Raw genomic sequence first — 18209 nt, forward strand, 5'->3', positions numbered from 1 at the left:
TCTGAAGGCCTGATGCACAAGTGTTTCAGTGGAAGCTTGTATTATAACATTCTGTATCGTGAGACAGTTCCGTTGAAGACTTGGTAGGAGAAAATTCCTTCCTCACAGACTTATTCACTCCTCATGGTTGTGTAAGTCAGTGTTCTGTCACCATGACCAAGTACATGAGGTAAACAACTTAGAAGAAGAAAGTTTAACTGGAGGTGTCAGTGAATGGTCAGTTGACTGTGTTGCCTTTCAGTATTTGACAAAGATATGGTGGAGAACACTGCTTACCTGTGTAGGCAGGAGGCAGATTTCGCGTCTACAGCAAAACCCTGCTTCTGTGTCTAACAACCTATGGATCTATTTATTAGGTCAGGACCCTTGGAGTCCAATTGCTTTCCCAAGGCCCCGCCTCTGAGCACTGGGGTCCAACCAAGTCTTCAACACATGAGCTTTTGGGAGAAAGTTTTGAGAATAGTATTTTTATTAGTATTTACAACTAAACGATACTGAGCATTTTTTGCATATTTTCTAGTCTCTTGCTCTGCGTAGGTCTATCGCCTCAGAAGACAACTAGTTCACTTTCCATAGTGGAACATGCTTCAGCTGCTTGCTACTCACCTGCTCACTCGCCTATGGGGCTGAATGCTACCACAGACACAAATAATTCAATATTCCAGTGTTTGCTAATGCAAACCCAAAGGGCTCCTGGATCTCACTCTCTGAACGTAAGGTTTCATTGATGTTATGTAGTCATTAGACTAAATGCATTCCAATATCAGTTATTTTAATCTTGGAATTATGCCTGGTAGAAGTGAGTTTTGCCTCTGAACTGTCAACTGTGTGCCACAGAGATAAGTCTTGAAAGTTAAAAGGTAAAAGGGGATAGACCTTGGATTAATCACACGAAGCACAGGATCCCAAACAGCCTCGGTGGCTGGGGACATACTGGCTAGCAAACTTTGGTTTGAGTGCCACCTACTGGTAGGAAAGGTAAAAAAAACACACCTGGCTAAGTGTAGTTTAACTTTTATTAAGAATGTATTTGTTCTTTCCTGACCTATGTTAATAACTTATCTTTCATGTTCAGCTCCCTTTAAAGTATGAAGCCCTTTTCTATTACTATGTGGAACAACAAACTGTCATCACACAAGGAAAATGAAGTGAATCTTAAATACTTTTAAAAACTTCTTGGTCTAAGGCTGGGGAGGAGGCAGGGCCTGAGGACCTGTGTCCAGATCACTGGCACTCATGAACGAGCCAGCACGGGAGCTGGTTCACTGCCTAGTGCTTGCCATCTGAGTACTGAGGACGAGCGTTTGGATCTCTAGTACTTACACACAAGACAGAGGCCAAGTCTGTAATCCCAGCACTCAGGGCAGGGAGATGGGGACTCCTGCTGTAAACTGGCTTACATTTACTCTACCTAGTTCGTCAGGAGACCCTGCTTCAAGTTAAGTGGAGAGCTATGGCAGAAAATGTCCAATGTCAACCTCTAGCCTCCATGTGCACCCCCACATTCCATATCACATCCACATCCACATGAGGAAAAAGCCAAACACCACAAAAAGAGCCTAGTATCCCTGCACAGGGGAGGCAGACAGGCAGATCCTGCCGTACCAGGAAGAGATAACTGAAAAGGACAAAGGCACACGCAAACATGAGTAAAAACGTAAACATTCTACTGGCCCTTAATTGTTTTTAAAAAATGCCCAGATGTTTAAGAAACATTTAATAAATTATTTTCATTAAGCATGTTACCTAGCGGCTAAAACCATTTTGAATGTATAAGGACATACACAGAACAGCACACTTATTTGTTTGACATCATTGCAGCAGCTGGCCTCCAGCTGATTCTTTCTGCCTCTGCATTTAATTTTCAGAGTCCTTGCCTGAACATGGCTGGTGAATTGACAAAATATTTGAGACATTATAAAACAGATAACCAATGTTTTAAGAAAAGATATTTATTATTTACACCACTGAAATAGTCCCATAAGAACAATGTACACCATGTTCATTTAAAAGGAGCAATTCCCTTCAATGCAAGAACTGTATAAAGCAATACTGTCAACATAAAACAATAGTCACATTACATATTTGCACAAGGCTTAAGCATTGCAAGTAACAGGTCTTTTTACTCTCATGGCTAGATGTTTGGTGGTAGCAGTTACAATGACACTAGGTGGAGTAGGCAGAAATGCTATCCATGCTTCTGAGAGTGGAGTTGGTGACGGTGCCTTTTTACTACTGTGGTAAGCTGTGCTCAGGACTACAGTGTAGGCAGAAGGGCTTCTTCTACTTAGCCACCAAAAAGAAACATATTCTTGTCCTGCAGTGTTACTTCAGTCTGCTTGTTACCCTGTCATCTAGGGCACAGCCATATCACACAGATGTCCTTCATTCTTAAAGAACACTGACAACTCCAGCTTCAAGATCTTCCTGGAAGACTGCAGTAGAGAAACTCTGACAAGGAGACAACTCTTGGGAGTTTTCAGCATAACAAACCAGGTCATTACTTAAAAGCTGGTCTGGGATTTTTGGTTTTGCTTTTGGTTTTAAGGGGGAGAACACTAGCTAGTTGAAGATAGATTTGGTCTCAGACTCAGGCAGCGGATTATACAAGGAGACAAAAGCATAAAAGCATAAGACAAAACTCATTTCCAAAGTCACAGGATGACACTGGTAGGTATATTTTTCTCCACTTTTCATTTTCCTTTCTTTTTTGCATGTTTAGAGGGTTTGGGAAACACCTCAATAATTAATGCCCAAAAACATTTCTTCAGGAGTAAATTAACACAGAGGGAAGAGAACTTTTTGTTTTGTTTTTTAGCACTTTGTTATGATCTTCAAAAAAATACAAAATTAAATTTACAAAGCATTGGAAGACCACAGCTAGGCAGCCTGGCATCTGCTTCAGTGTCCAGCACAAACATGGTAATGCCTAGCAAAGAAAAAAAGGTCCATGGACCTCAAGGACCTTCAACTGTGAGTGTAACTGGTAACTACTGTCCTTGCTTCTTAGATAGATACCTGCAAGGAAAGAAATAAACTCATCAAAACGGAATCAGACGAAGCTCAGGAACGCAATCTACTTCTCCTGTCAAAGGACTTACTTCAGTGAGGACCTTTCAAAATGATATAGTTAGTAATTACTAGACATTGCTGAGTGTTATGTTCCTTGCAGTATTTCTCAGGCACGAAGGTTAAGGAGTTGCCAGATCAGGCTGCTCAGTTCACAATCAGCCTTTAGAGGATGCAAACATCAGTTACCACATCATACTGCCTACTTACCAACATTAAATAGAATGGTGATTTCTAATTAACTCAGACTTCATTTAAAGATCTTATTTTTTTCCTGCAGTGAAATAAAAGATACTAGCAGGGGGGACATACATATATGCACACACCCCACACATAAAATATATTAACCAAACAATTAAAGGACTCTAGTAAAAAACAGAGAAGGCTGTAGTGAGAGGCACAGTGGCTGTACAGCATGCGTATGGCTAGGCTCAATGCCCAGCACTAGAGAAAGAAATGACTGTGTCACTCCTTACCAACTCATCAATAATCCTTATATTATTTAACAGGATTCACTACTAAGTTAAAACTTCTCACACTTAGAAGCTACCGCCATCACTAGCAGTGTGGAGACAAAAGCAGGAAACAGATGAGTCTCATGGTGAAAGCTGCTCTCTGTGTGGCGGGGGCCCAGTATCACTCGCCTGCACGACTCAGTTCATTATACACTACCAAGAAGCTCTGTATCAAAGAATGTGGGAGCCAGAAGTGGGAGCTGAGGAAGCAAAGTGCCCACTGACAGCTTTTTCTGGAGATTACCCTGGGACCAAACTAATATAGGTCTGATTTCAAAGCATAACCCTCCCATGTCTACAGGTTTTCTTGGCTTCATCATTTAGATGTTGACTATAATTTATATTGGACTTCTCCATGGCTATATTAGAAAAAGAAGACCAGAAGATTCTACACCAATATGGTAATCTTTAGAAAGAAAAGTCATAAGGTTTTGTTTTCTATTTCTGCTGCTATACACAGAAGTTTCTTGAGTTTTAAACACTGTCATCCAGACACAATTTACAGTGTGATAATATTGGTCAACTTCTAGTCAGTCCCATGTGCTGGCATGTGTTTGAAATTCCAGCAGCTGGGAGGCTGAGGCAGGACTACAAATTTGAAGCCAGCATAGGCCACACAGAGACCTTGCCTTAAAGAATCATGATGGGAGGAGTAGGGAATTCTCAAGTTCCTGCTGCTGGAATACCAAAGACCTGAAGGAATGCAGGTTTATGACAAATTAAAGGTTAAAAGAAATAGCTTTGAGGGGACTCCAAGAAACAGTTCCACACCTTCCCCACCTTATATAAAACATTAAGAGCACGGTTTGGCATTGCCAGCGTGTTTTTACTCATCGGTATCAAGAGGAAAGTGATGCAGTCAGCATTTACCGTTCCCAGTACTTGTGATTCAGCTCCAGGAAGTCATCAAGCTTGGCTATCTCCTTGAGGTACTGAGTGAGCTTCACCAGTTCCTTGTCTTTATCACGATTTAGATGAGCTTTCATGAAAGGCCTTATCTGTCAGAAAATGAACAAAGTTCACCAAACTTCATCTTGTGGCAAGAAAGTTAACAAAAGCCTGTGCTACTCCACCATTTCAGTCAGTTACTGAGGCTAACATACCAGTGCAAGTGACTTTCACACCACCTAAGTTTCTAAGAAGTCATGGGTGTTATTTAAGCTCTTCCACCTACCTATTCTACCTCAGCCTAACTGACAGCATGGCCTCTCCCAGCCCGGGGTCTGCAATGCTGCTCACCCTTGGTTTCTTTCTGACATTTGCGTGCTCTCTGCTAACTCATTTCATTGACTCTGTCCAGTGTGAACAGAGCCAGCCGAGATTCGAGCTTGGCCCAAGCACAGCAGGGCTATCCTTATCGGAGCACTCCTGCATGAGCTTTCTATCCTTGTCTCTGTATATACTGTGTGCCTGTGCACACCCTCTGTACACGCAGAGGACACTTCCAGAAGTCAGCTCTCCCTCCACCATGTGGGTCCTGTGGAGGGAGCTGCCATCATGTAAGCCCCATTCCTCACTTCTATACAGCTGGGATTATTACACAGTCATACCAGTTTTCTGCTACATTTTGCCATAAACATTTCACTTAGCCATTTATTTATAAAGACCAGTTTCCATAAAAAGGGCAATCAGTTATGTTCTCCCAAATTGTAAGATTGATATATTTTATATTATTAATACTTCATTTAAAAGAATTACTTCAAACTATAAAAGTCAGGAAAGCAAACAGGAGAGGCTCAATCTTGACTACAATTTTGAATTATTTAATTTGACACACTTCTGAATGATTTCCCTAATAGCTTTTCTTTTCTTAAGATCAGTTCAGACATGTTTATACAACTTAACATAGCCTATCACATTTTACATTTAATTTTAAATAAAACGTTTGGGGTTTGCTTCAGAGTGTGAGAAGTGACAGAGGACAGAGTGAGCACTCTTGCTTCTCGTCCAAGCTGACAGGCTATATCTGCAGGGATAAACCCCAGGCTTGCGTCACCACTCCTGACACACTCACAACGCACTAACACCAACTCAATAATTTATAAAGGCTTACCGACATACTTTGTACACGTTCCCATCCCTTTCTGTACTCAGAACCTAACTGGCTACATACATAGTTCAGGTCAAAGAAAAAACACCTTAGCACCAGGATTTCCAGTTCACATGGAGACATTCTCGTTGCTGTCACAGAGCACCTCTGTGCTACACGAGGCAGCTGAGTTAGCAGCATTAGAAGCATTCAGGCTCTAGCGTTCTGCACCGCAGGGTACAAGACTCGAGTTCCTACAGATTTCATGTGACCTGTGCTCAGATTATCACTGACCAGGAGCCACGTCACAGAGTAGTCCAAACTCTGTCAAACACCCATTACATACATGATTTTGAGCAAGTCTTGACTTTTCATCCTAGAATAAAAATCACAGAATATTCTCCATATACACCTAAGCCTCATGGGATAGCCTGCTGCTCCCAGGCCACAAACCACATGTTCCTGTATTAAATACTATAGGCAACTGTAGCACAACTGAAGACCAATGATAATACTAGTCCACTCTTAAGTGGAAGATCATCTAAAATTTCAGGGCACACCACGGTTCAGGTTACATGAGCTTAAACAAGTAAAACTTCCTTACCTTCAGTCCATTTTGTGGGTTCATTAGAAAATTTCTTCCTATGTCATCAAACATAATGGTGTTTTTTTTGCTGTAGAATTCAGAAAACTTTCCCCAAATGACACCAAGAGGCTTCACCTTAAAATAAAGGTTTGTATTTAACTCAGTACGTATTAACAGTTCACCCCATCCTAAAAGGAAAGCAAGGTCCTGCCTACCTGTGGGGCTGCTAATCACCAAGCACCATGTGAGCCTCGAATGTTCACCATTTGGTGCACGTCCAACTCACCCAACCCAACCACGACACTTTATATATTTCCACATGAACACTCGGGGCAAAAAGAGTAGGTACTTCCTGGACTGATCAACAGCCACCTCTCTCAAGACCGTTCAGACTAGAACATCTTAGTGAGGACAACTACACAGGCTCTGCAGTTAATGCTTTTGACATCTAATGCTAAATAACCCCAAGGCTTCTGTCTGTAGTGTCTCTTCAGTTTTGTCACTTGAGTCTCGCTCTGCAGCCCAGGTTGGCCTTGAACTCATATTCCTCTAGCCTCAGGCTCCTGAGTACTGGAACACAAGTGGTTACCACTGTGCCCAGCTGATTTTTGTCACTGACAACTGGTGCCTGATTTCCAGGGCATTTGATCCATCAACTTCAAAAGCACCAGAATTTTAATTCTTGGTTTTGTTTCAGGACTACAAAGGTCTCTATACAGACATATCTGCCAACATTCACAGTTTCTCAAAGTCTAACACAATGAAAAATGCTTCTCTATAACAAGGTCACTAGCCTGCATGAAATTAAGGAGTATCTAGGATGGTGGTTCTCAACCTTCCTAATGTCATGACCCTTAATGCAGTTCCTCATGTCATGGTGACCCCAACCATACAATTATTTTCACTGCTACTTTCTAACTGTGATTTTGCTACTGTTATGTGCTATAATATAAATATCTGTGTTTTATGAGTCTTAGGTGACCCCTGTGAAAGGGTCTTTCAGTCCTCAAAGGGGTTTCAACCTCCTAGGTTGAGCACTGCAGTCCCAGGAAGACAAGTTCACTAACTATAAACCTGACTTTATTTTGAAGAATAAATACACATGAATAAAACATTGAGAAAATGCCTGAAATACATTTTTAAAAAGTGATTCTTAGTGGCAGGAATCCCACTCAGTGACATGAGGACTAGGCAGCAAGGACAGAAATGCTGTCCTCGGGGCCTCCGTTCCTGCTTGGCCTAACATGACATTTTCTTCTCTACAAATTACTATTTTAATTTTGCTAAACATTTTTTCATCTAAATTATTTGCTATTTGTTTATTCTCAAAACAGAACTGCCCAATTCCTGAGACAAGAATATAGGAACACAGTAAGCCAGAACCTAGGGGCTTGTAGGGAACTTGTCTCAGGATGTTCCATGGCAAGACTGTTCAAAGACACCAGGACTGAACAAGACGAAACCCCACATCTGCTTGGAAATTAAGTCTAGCACACCTGTTCCCCCCAAACATGGACTACCTTTTAAAAGTTAGAACCCTAATATTGTATTGCTGACCATAGAATAATCTGAAAATACAGAAAGGCACAAAGGAAGTTTCCAAATCAGGTACTAGACAGTCTGATTTATTTACCTCCAGGCTTGTTTTCTGTTTTGTTTTGTTTTTTAAATAAAAAAACTCGCTCAGGAAATTCACTAAGCTGAAAGGACTACTATACAAAAGAAAGGCTAAGAACCATTCTCACTGGCCTGCCGACGCCATGTAGATACTCCTACTTGAGTCCTTAACTATTCTACTACATCAGTGGAGTAAGCGGATTGCAGCCCACTGCACCAGTCCCAGCTCTCATTCCTAGCCAAGGGCAGTTAGCTGTCCTTTGATGCCCCACGATTACAACCCTGCTGTGCTTAGCAGTTCCTGAGCTCTGTAACACTTGTATGCAGTAGGTCGTAATTCTACTTCTCCCCTAGTGTGTGCACTGAGCAAGTCCTCACGTGTTTAGATGACTCTCTTCTCTTTTTACCACTGACAGCACCCTAGACAGCTCCAGCATGCTAACCTCTCTCCATTCCTAGGCTGTTTTCAAAAGACATGGATCTCTCTAACCACGCCTGTGGCAGGGTCTCGTAGAAGCAGTCACTTGAGGAGTAAACCGTGTTAAAATTAGTCATTTTTTAAAGCCCGATCCTGCTGCTATTTTCTAGGGTAACATGTACGACCTGACCCTGTATTATTAGCATTAGCTTCTTCTAGAGAACAGTGAGTACAGTTTGCTTTGTTTCCAGCATGTTTCTTGATAATAGTGTTTTTCTCACCTACCTTGTCTGCCATTTTCACAGCCTTGACACAGTTCCTTTCTTGATGGTCCTTCAATACCCTTAACTGCATCATTGTAGTTCATGTATTAATTTTTTAAAATTAATTAATTAAATTTAATTTTTTGAGATAGGGTCTCATTATATATAGCCCTCACTAGCCTGGAATTCACTATGTAGATCACACTTAGCCTTGACCTCAGAAAGATCTGCCTGCCTCCTAACTGTTCCAAATCTTAAATACAAGGTTTCTGTCAACATTCAACTGTCATTTTACTACTTGTTCAGATGAAATTCTAAATTCTTTCTAGGTTTTTTTCTGTCAGACTCTATACAGAAAGTGTCCTATCTAAAAATACTGTTATCGTTCCCAGCAGTGAGTCCCAGGTTCTTACGTCAATGAGCCCCCTCCGTGGCGTGTGCACAGTTATCATGGCGGCACTGTCTAGCATGAAGGTAATCTTATAGTTGGCATTAGTGCTCACTCCCAGCTCCTGTAACACAAACGGTCATGAAGTTAAAATACAAATGTGGGAATTCCAGACTTTCTAGACATTCTATCTGCAAAATTCTCAAAATGTCAATTTTCTACAGCGATGGCAGTTACATTTTGCTACACGACAGCAAAGCGTTTGCTCTGCTGAACTGTGTCAGTGAGTAAAGCAGAAGTGGATTCACTAACTGACCATTTAGAAATGAATCACCTCTTCAGTATCACACTAGAGCAAAGGGCAAAGCAAACATTGGAGTAAAGGGCAATACAAGGGGGCTTAGCTTTTTCTTGAAAACAGCTTAGACATTCAGATCAATCCACCATTAAGCAGGCTCACACACACCTCTACTCCCAATATTGATTGGCATTCTATATCTACTAAAAGACAGCCAATAAAAGTGAAATTGATTTCAGTCCTAGAACCTCTGATCTCTCAAATGTGAATTCAAAACATGGTGAAATGGCTTGTTCTAACACTTACTTTCATTTTAGCTTCAATCCACTTCATATTTGTTGCAGCTAAAACATGAGGAATAATACAATACATATGAAAAGTTTTGAGTTTCATTTTTTAAAAAAATTTTTCTTCTGAATAAATAAGCTTTCTATGCGAGATAACAATTTTAAAAACAGTCCCTAAAAACTTACTTTAGTGCTTCTTCTAAAAAGTATAAAACTTAAACCACTTTTATTATTAGACAGAGGTGGCCATTACACTAAAACCCAGGCTCCTTGTAAATCAGCCCTGCCACTATTTCTTCATTCCAAAATAAGTCTGAGATGAATGAATCCTAACTTTCTCTGGCAGCAGATCCAGGCAGTGCATAAGCACATGTAGTACCAATGTTCACATATAAAGTGTGGAAGACCAGCCAGGACTAATGACTGTATGCGCTTTGTCAGGTTTCCAAATTAATCTCATTAAGCCCGGCACCTTACAAGAACCAGAGACAAATGTATAAAGACCCTCCTCACTACATGCCTGCTCCAATAGACTCTGACTGACAGTCACTGACAGAAAATCCAGTCTTCATCTTTGCATGCTCTCCTTGTCTCTTGCACTTTACATACAGAATTGGTCAGTAAAACTATAAGTTTATAGAGTGTTCTATTTACAATACAAACATTAGTAAGAAAAAGTTAGCTTAGAACCTGTTCTACACGTAATTTCCAGATGAAAAACAAGGAGACACATAAAGTAAATAATTGTTCACTGTGAAGTAGTCACTGTATGTGAGCAATGGCGCAAGTTACCATCCGGGACACCTAGTCTGACAACCCATCTAAAACACAGGTCAAGTTACTACTTCAAAGTGAAGAACACGAGGTGCACACAGATGAAATGTCCTCCCTGATATCACAAAGGACACGATTAATATCCTAGTATTTAGCTTCAAAGTAAAATCTTTCAATCTACAACAATAGAATAATTTACCAATAACATTTTTAAATATATGCTATAAAGGTTGTCTAAATGTCTAAGTCAAACTTAGTAACTGACTTTGTCATGTCAAAATGCTCAAAAAAAAAGCTTCAGTGAGCTCTCTTCTCCCAAACTGAACAATGAAATCAGCACACTTTGATCATGTTTTTAATCCAAACAGGTGTGAGCTCAGTGTCAATGAACATGGGAAACATTCTGAGTTACAAGGAGAGTACAAAGCTTACAGACTGCACTGTCTGGCTTCTCATCAGATGCCTGCTACACACTTTTACAATTGATGGGATCTTATTTCACTCAGGGCAACTCTCTGAGCAGGAAACTGCCAAGAAGTAACTGCAAATGTCTGCAGGGGTGTGGTGTCAATCAGTGCACTGCTTCATTTACCAGGGAATAGGACGAAAACTGCCACCCAGACTCAAAGCATGGCCTTAGCAATACTTAAGTCTCTACTCTGCAGCAAACGCATGGTCTATTGTGGGTCTGCATGTCACTGAATGGCCAGACCTCAACGTCTGAAGCCCTGCTTCTGCTGTGTATTAATTTTTCCTGAAGCAACTCACACTGTTCTTCATTTCTGTTCATCACTAAGATTTGTTGTTAAAGAGAATGTTTGTCTCCAAATAGTTGGAAACTAGAGTAAGAAAGGAAAGGAAGCATTAAAGATTAAGGGCTTGGAATATAGCACAGGGCAGTGTCTAGTGTATGCACAAAGCACCAGTTCAATCCCCAACTGCAAAAACAAATAACTACTTTTATTCTTAACACCATAGTCTACTCTTATCCTATATTCACGTACCTCAATGTTATTAAGCAAACATACATGTACTTCATATAATAACCTAAGAAAGTCAAATATCATTTTAGAAATTTACTTAAAAAAAACTTTTTTTAAACAAGTCTTTTTAAGTCATGCTTTACACAGTAGAATAATATAAGTAACCACCTTATTTCCATGGAAATCTAATAAAAAAAATTAAGCTTACACCAAATAACAATGTCATAATCTTCATATGCAGATGTTAGAAATTCATGAAGATATGGCCTCATTAACTCTACCCCAGTCTCTGCACAAGACCTATGATCTAAAAAAAAAAGTGGATCATAAAAACATTATTAGTTTATTATCAGGGACAAGTACTGGGTATAAAAAGTAGTCTATGAGATACAAGACACACAACTACAAGTCACATGAGACTAAAAGACACTGAGGACAGGTAGATGTTTTACAAAACACAGAATTTAATGCCTGTGAACTGCAGCGTCATGGACCATTTCTATATAATGCGCAAAAAAGCAACGCTGAAAATTCAGGCTTACACGATCTGCTGTCCACTTTCTCACCTAATCTGAATATCATTTACAGTAATGATCACTAAGGCCCCATACTCACATACTCATCATCTTGAGGAAATCAACTTCACTGCACAACAGTTGATTAATTCTTAAACAAAGTGCGCATTAAGTTACAAAACATTTAACGTTTAGAGTTACAAGCAAGAAAATTCTAGTAGCAGAAATTATGTGTTGTCAAGACAAGATAAAATGAATGCCTTTCTTTTTCAATTGAAATCAGTAATTTTAAATTTAAGAAAGGTGCCTGAATATAAACAAAAAACAAGGGTTAAATATAAAACACAACACTATTCTTAAAATAGTCCTCATAAAAGTGTTAGTCAGGATTGAGTTGGTTAAATTAGGATAAATCCTTATTCTGTGCCCCAACAAATACCTATGTGTACATACGAATGTTTTTAGGTGAAATAGTTAGGGTTTCTATTGCTGTGATAAAAGACCATGACCAAGAGCTCTTACAACTCTCAGGTCCCAGTCCTTCATGGAGAGAAGTCAGAATAGGAATTCAAGGCAGGAAGCATAGCAGAAGCCATGAAGATTGGCACTTACTGCCTTGCTCCCATGGCTTATTTAGCCTGCCTTCTTTGAGCACCCAGGAAAACCAGCCTAGGGGAGGCACCACCCGAAGTGAGCACCCCACCCCCCAACCACAATGATATGGAGACATTTTCTTTGTTAAGATTTCTTCTTCCCAGATAGCCTTGGCTTGAGTCAAGTTGCATAAAAACTAGCCAGCACCGCATGCCATTTAATTCATAGCAATAATGAAAAGGGAGATACATACAAACATACTTCTTAAAAGACATCAAAATATTAAATGTGGTCATTTTTTGTTCTTAAAATTACCTTAAATTTTAGGTAATGCCTCCTTTTGTTTATCTGTATTTCCTAAATTGTAACAATAAAGGAAGCTTTAAGTACACACTGAGTTGCTGGGGGATGAAAGTATTAGGTAAAAGGACAGCTGAGCACCTTAACTGACTCACCAAATAGCGTATAATCAACATCCAGCACCAGAAGCTTCTTCCCTTCCCTGGGAGGGTTCAGCACTTCCACTTTGTACTCCTTGACTCTGCGAGAGATCTTCAATAGGTTTTCTTCCCTAAGAGAAATGGTAAAACCAGATGAAAAGCCCCTCTTTCCCCATGTGACAATGTCTTTGAAGGCCAAAAGCACTTACCTATTTTCTACTTCAACTACTTCATCTTCAATGTCAAAATCATTGATGACATCATCATTGTCAGGGGGAGGACATAAGACATCTTCCTATTAAGACAGGAAAGTTGTGTTTCAGCATAACAAACAAATATCGGTAATTTAAGCTCTCAAGTACACATGGTGGGGAAATCCCACTGCTAACTACTTGTTCTGTATGTCCCCTGGGCAGATCTGCCATGTTACATTTTACTGCATTGGTTACATTATACTTATGACTAACTACATACTAACATATCCCACTAGTTAGTTCTGCTGAGTTAATACCACGGTCATCGTGCAGTTATTTTTCACTGATCATTAGATGGAAATTTTTACCACAATTTAAACTATGCCATAATAGTACTGTGCACATCATAACACCTCCAAAGGACATATGGTAACAAAAGTAAACATTTACCAAGCTCTCCTCACGAGTTCCCATCATCATGATTTTAGTATTTGGTTTCAGTTTGAGAGCTCCAAGCTTAACATCATTTTCTGCAGGTTTGCCTACAATACAAGCAAATGACTGTTTTCTCACTAAAGTTCAGGTGCTGGTTCACTGTTCCATTACATAAAAGCCACACATTACAGGTCTGGTAGTCTGAGGTTTCTTTTGTTTTTTCTTACATTGAAAAAGAAAAAAAATGGTACTACTCAGTATGTATCTAGCACAGTAAGTCACAAGTCATACAGGGGCTGGGTTCCTGAGTCCCATCTGGCCTGTTAGTGTACTAACTAAGCAAAAGCAACTCGTGCCTATGCCCAAGTTAAAGAAAGCGCTGTCCCAGAAGCCCCAAAGCCAGAGACTACACCACAGATTCTCTATTACCCCAAACTCACCTGTCAGAGACCTAAAAGATACAAGTAAGTTAGCAAGGAACACTGTCAATAAAATAGTCTCCACTTCTCAAACAGGAGAGACAATCTGGGGAGGATATAAGGCGTAAGTCATAATGAAAGGTAAGGTGCAGATGCCAGAAATAAATAATTCATCTGGGATTTCTGTGTCAACGCCTTAACAAGTAAATACCAACTGTCAGGGGAACCAAAGCCATCAAAACAGTAGTGGTATTTTCAACTAAGTTCACTCTTCTTATCTGAACCACTTAAACGAGTTTAGGAAAATCAAGAGAAGTTATCTTTTTTTTTTTTAAACAATCTATAATGGCGAATATCAGTGTGGAAACCATGAAGTGGCCATTACCTTTTACTTTGAGCCCTAGTAATTTCTGGCGCTCTGGGAGCACTCCTGTAAGGGTCTTGAGGAACTGCTTGAGATCCAGCACGGTGTCATCCTCTGAGAGCGTGGTCACCGAGTATTCCTGCCCACCCCATTTCACAATGATGGGGAGTGACATTCTTCAAGCATATGAAGCAGCGGCTTCCTGCCAGACAAAACACCTAAGAGACAGGCGCATGTGAATGAGGAAAGTAAAACTGACAGGTCAAACACAAACTTGTGTGTGCAGCCTGAACTCTGCTGTACAGTCTGATGGTGGAGATAACTGTGCCTCCTCAGGGAGAGGCTCCCACAATGCTCCACATTACAATTTTCCTACTTGTTTTGGCTTATAGTAATTTCCCACTTTTTCAGATTCTTCCTCATTCACCTAGAAAGGAACAATGAGCTACCTACCCCTCCTGCTGTTTGGTTGGGTTTCTGCTGGAGGCAAGTCCCTCACAACAGATATCCATGTTCAATTAATGTTACAGAGGCATTCATTAGAACCCAGAGCAAACCACCTGGGCTGAGACCCTATATTTCCCATTTACTATTTAACTATTTCGCTTAGCACGCACTTTTCCTCATCTGTAAAACAAAGGAATACTATTTGTATCGTGCATTCTTATGAAGAGTAAACTGGTTAACATTTCTAACTGACATAGTGCCTGGAAAACTCTCTGTACGCCTAAATAAGTAAACCTAAAGCTGACCATTTAGTACGCTTCTGGCAGCCCTAGATTGTATACCATTGTGTTAGACATTTTACAAACTAACCAGATGCACGAAGATAATCTCATGTGATAAAGGTGTCTGATAAGAACATCCCTCTTTGCCATTAAGGAAACAGTTACATAATCTACCCACATGCACATAACTGGTATCAGTTTCCTGACTAAACCTCACCATATCCCTTATGTGCATCCCTTATGACACAGTGGTCTAACTCAATCTACACGAGTTAAAGCATCAAACTGTAGGGTTGTTTTTTTAATGTGCTCATATAGATCCAACCACAGAAATGTTACATGGCAGCTGCTATTCTCCCTAACAACTAACACAGGCTGCTTGTCCCATAAAGCTGTTGACACTTACAAACTCTCTTCCTTCGCAGGTCAGAGAACTGAGTTTCCTAATCTCAGGGCATTTTTGTGGAGCTTTCGCGCGCCTGATGAAGTATTTGATCACATAATTCATGTAATCATCACAACCAACTTTGAGAGAAGGTAAATTTTAATTAACAATCTGCAAAGACTTAGGAAATCTGTTACTGTGCTTGGAAGAGTAACAAATCCATATTCACATTGGTTTACCCATTTCCCTTTAGAGTCATACTTAAGACTTACTCATACGTTAATGATATTCTACAGAAAATTAGGCTAACATTGCTAACTCAGGGCAACAATGCCATTTTAGGCAGATTCTGCCCCAAGAGGTTTTATGACCTTCAGTAAAAAGGTGTGTGGGTCAATTTGAAATAATTTACATGTCATTTTTCTGTAAGACACAGAAATGGGAATGGTTGTTCACAAGAGCTAAGCTAATCTGTGCTTTGACGGGCAGGGTAGTCTGGAGACCAGGAGAGGATTTTGACCAGTGATTTCCAACCAAGAGTACTGACCTAATTTGATAAAAGACTTCTTGGAAGTATCATCAGAGGTAAAGGGAAGGGACCTCACATGTACATTATAATCATGTTCTACCATTTCTGAAGCATACTCTGGGCATGCTGTTCCTCTAGGCTCCATATTACCAGCTTTAGAAAGACCTGCCAATGGCATGGGCTCCATGCACTTTACAAAAGGGCACTACTCCCTAAAGAACTTATGCCACACACGGTTAACAAGTTGACAAATGCCCCAAAATTCTGGGCACAGAAAACAAAGGTTCTACAAACCTTTACAAACTGGGGCTGGGGATTTAAAGCTTTACCTAGGAAAGCTTTTTTTTTTTTTTCCCCCAGCTCCGAAAAAAGAACAAAAAAAAAAAAAAAAAAAACCTTTTTTGTTCTTAAACTTTTTTTTTTTTTTTTAATTTTTGGATCTCATTTCATCACTACTGAGAATCATACGGGACAAAAAAGCACGATCATTTTTATACTTTCTTTCTCATACAATTCTAATAGTTTATGACATCTGTACCACAAATGGGGGGGGGTGATAGCAATCCAACTCAAAGAGGTCTCTTATGGGCTACATAATCAGCATATATTTAAATTGGAGCTCTGCCTAACAGCCTGTGTTGGCTTTGCCTAAGTCAGTTCTTACCTCTGGCCCTCAGCCTCCTAAGCCCTAAGATGAGTCAATTCATATGTATGTGTTTTAATAAGCGATAACACCTGACAGCACTTTTATAAGCTCCGAGGAGATAGAAGAACTGTCGCTACTTCGTCAACTATCTTAATCTTCACAATCCTGGACTAACAAATGACCTCATTGGTTTAGATTAGAAACCTGCAAAATAAGTCACAGCGACTCGCCCCAACACCGCATAACTAAAAGCAGCTAACGGCGGCAATTTCAAAAGTAACAGTGTGAACTTCTCATCAAGCTTGCAAAAGTCAGTGTGCGGATGTGGGCCCCGGGCCCTGGCACTGGCCAGCAGTAGCCGCGCGGGATGCAGCTGGGACTGGCCCGGGAGAGCATCCGAAGACAGGCAGAGAGACCCAGAAACAAGCTGCCTTGGACGACTTCGACAACCCGCGTGAGGGGAGGGCGAGACAGACCCTGCTAGAGGGAGGAATGAGGCCTGAGGACGCAGAACATTCTAGGATGTGGAAAGCCTTAGGATCAGGTGAGAAGGCCGGATGCGAAGGCGGCGGCCACGACCCGCAGCGCGCCGGGACAGGGGCCTCTGGGTGCCGGGCGGGACAGCTGCGGTCCCAGCCTACCCGGACCGCAGCGAAACAAACCACGGGACGCATGCAGTTCAGTGGCATCCCCCAGCCGCAGCGTCGCCTTCACAGGCAGGCGCGCCGGAGAATCTCGCGTCCTCACCTGGAGCGCGGCGGAACCAGCTACAGCGGACGAAAAAGCCGGCCGCAGCGGAACCTAAGGAGACCGGAAGTGAGAGGCGGGACCGGAACCGGCGGGAGGACCGGAAAGTGTGGTTGAGACCGGAAATGTGCTGTAGGGGACTAGGCGACAGCTTGTTTGGTTTCTCCTCAGATGTTATGCCTGCGGGGAGCCCTGGCCGAGTGTTTTCCTGACTGTGGCCTCTGTGAAAGAGACCCCCTCCCGGTTCCTGGGTGGCCGCCGGCTGTTCTGCGCATGCTCCGAACTCGGATAGCCGCTTTGGCCTTGCGGCGTATTTTTCCGCCGGAGCCGGGCTAGTGGAGCCCTGTGACTCATGTATGTGGCAGTGTCCTGTTCCGAATGAAGCCAACCTTTGAGAACTGAAGTGGACTTTTCTATAGACGCAAGGAGCCAGGAATATAATTTTGGGGCCTTGGAATTTTACCGCTCCAAATGTCTGTTTGACATCTGTGTTCCAGATCGGTGTATCGGGTCAGAACTCCACCCACTCGTGCCTCTTTTGCCTCTTTCTTAAATACAAGAAAACTAGTTCTCTTTACAAAAGAATTTCATGCTTTAATAGTTCGAAAACACGGAGAGACCGAAGCCTCGATTTAAATTATAATTTGTCGAATTTTTCTTTTTAAACCGCCGCTGTCCTTTGTTCCCGTGAGCTAAAACGGGAAAGGGGGCTTTTAAAGGCAGGTCACAATTAATCTCTGTAGAATTTTTACAGCTGTATGAGGAACTGCTTCACTCCCCCCCTGTGCGTAATGATGAGCGGAGTTTACAGAAACCAGAGCTAGCAGTTAATCATTTCATAACAGTTCTCCAGTTCTGGGGCAGGGACAAAGAGTCAGAGTTGCTAGGAACTTAACCTTTTAGAAATTTAGAATGTGTGCCTCACATAAAGTAGAGTTTTCCTTAGCCATCAAAGTAGTCTCCATCTGAACCCCTGTAGGTGGTTC

At 41.2% G+C, this 18209-nt stretch overlaps 1 protein-coding gene across 1 annotated transcript; it reads right to left on the reverse strand.

Moving 5' to 3' along the window:
- Window positions 1–1934: 1934 nt before the first annotated feature.
- Window positions 1935–17304, reverse strand: Ublcp1 (ubiquitin like domain containing CTD phosphatase 1). The gene is made up of 11 exons (XM_032912087.1): window positions 17224–17304; window positions 14210–14406; window positions 13421–13512; window positions 12986–13071; window positions 12792–12907; window positions 11436–11534; window positions 9490–9527; window positions 8911–9009; window positions 6218–6334; window positions 4455–4582; window positions 1935–3018 (listed from the first exon to the last, which is right to left on the reverse strand). The coding sequence occupies exons 2-11, from the start codon at window positions 14361–14363 to the stop codon at window positions 2991–2993; spliced, it is 957 nt and encodes a 318-aa protein (XP_032767978.1). The 5' UTR covers window positions 14364–14406; window positions 17224–17304; the 3' UTR covers window positions 1935–2990.
- Between the last annotated feature and the right edge of the window lie 905 nt (window positions 17305–18209).

Source organism: Rattus rattus, chromosome 9 (assembly GCF_011064425.1).
Source record: "Rattus rattus isolate New Zealand chromosome 9, Rrattus_CSIRO_v1, whole genome shotgun sequence".
Taxonomy (NCBI): Eukaryota; Metazoa; Chordata; class Mammalia; order Rodentia; family Muridae; genus Rattus; species Rattus rattus.

Coding starts and splice junctions, on each gene's coding strand:
- Ublcp1 (XM_032912087.1), bottom strand. CDS start 14,363: ATGTCACTCCCCATCATTGTGAAATGGGGTGGGCAGGAATACTCGGTG. Junction 6,335..8,910: donor CACGGAGGGGGCTCATTGAC/GTAAGAACCTGG, acceptor CTTTATTTTAAG/GTGAAGCCTCTTGGTGTCAT. Junction 4,583..6,217: donor ACCCACAAAATGGACTGAAG/GTAAGGAAGTTT, acceptor ATTTTCTGACAG/ATAAGGCCTTTCATGAAAGC.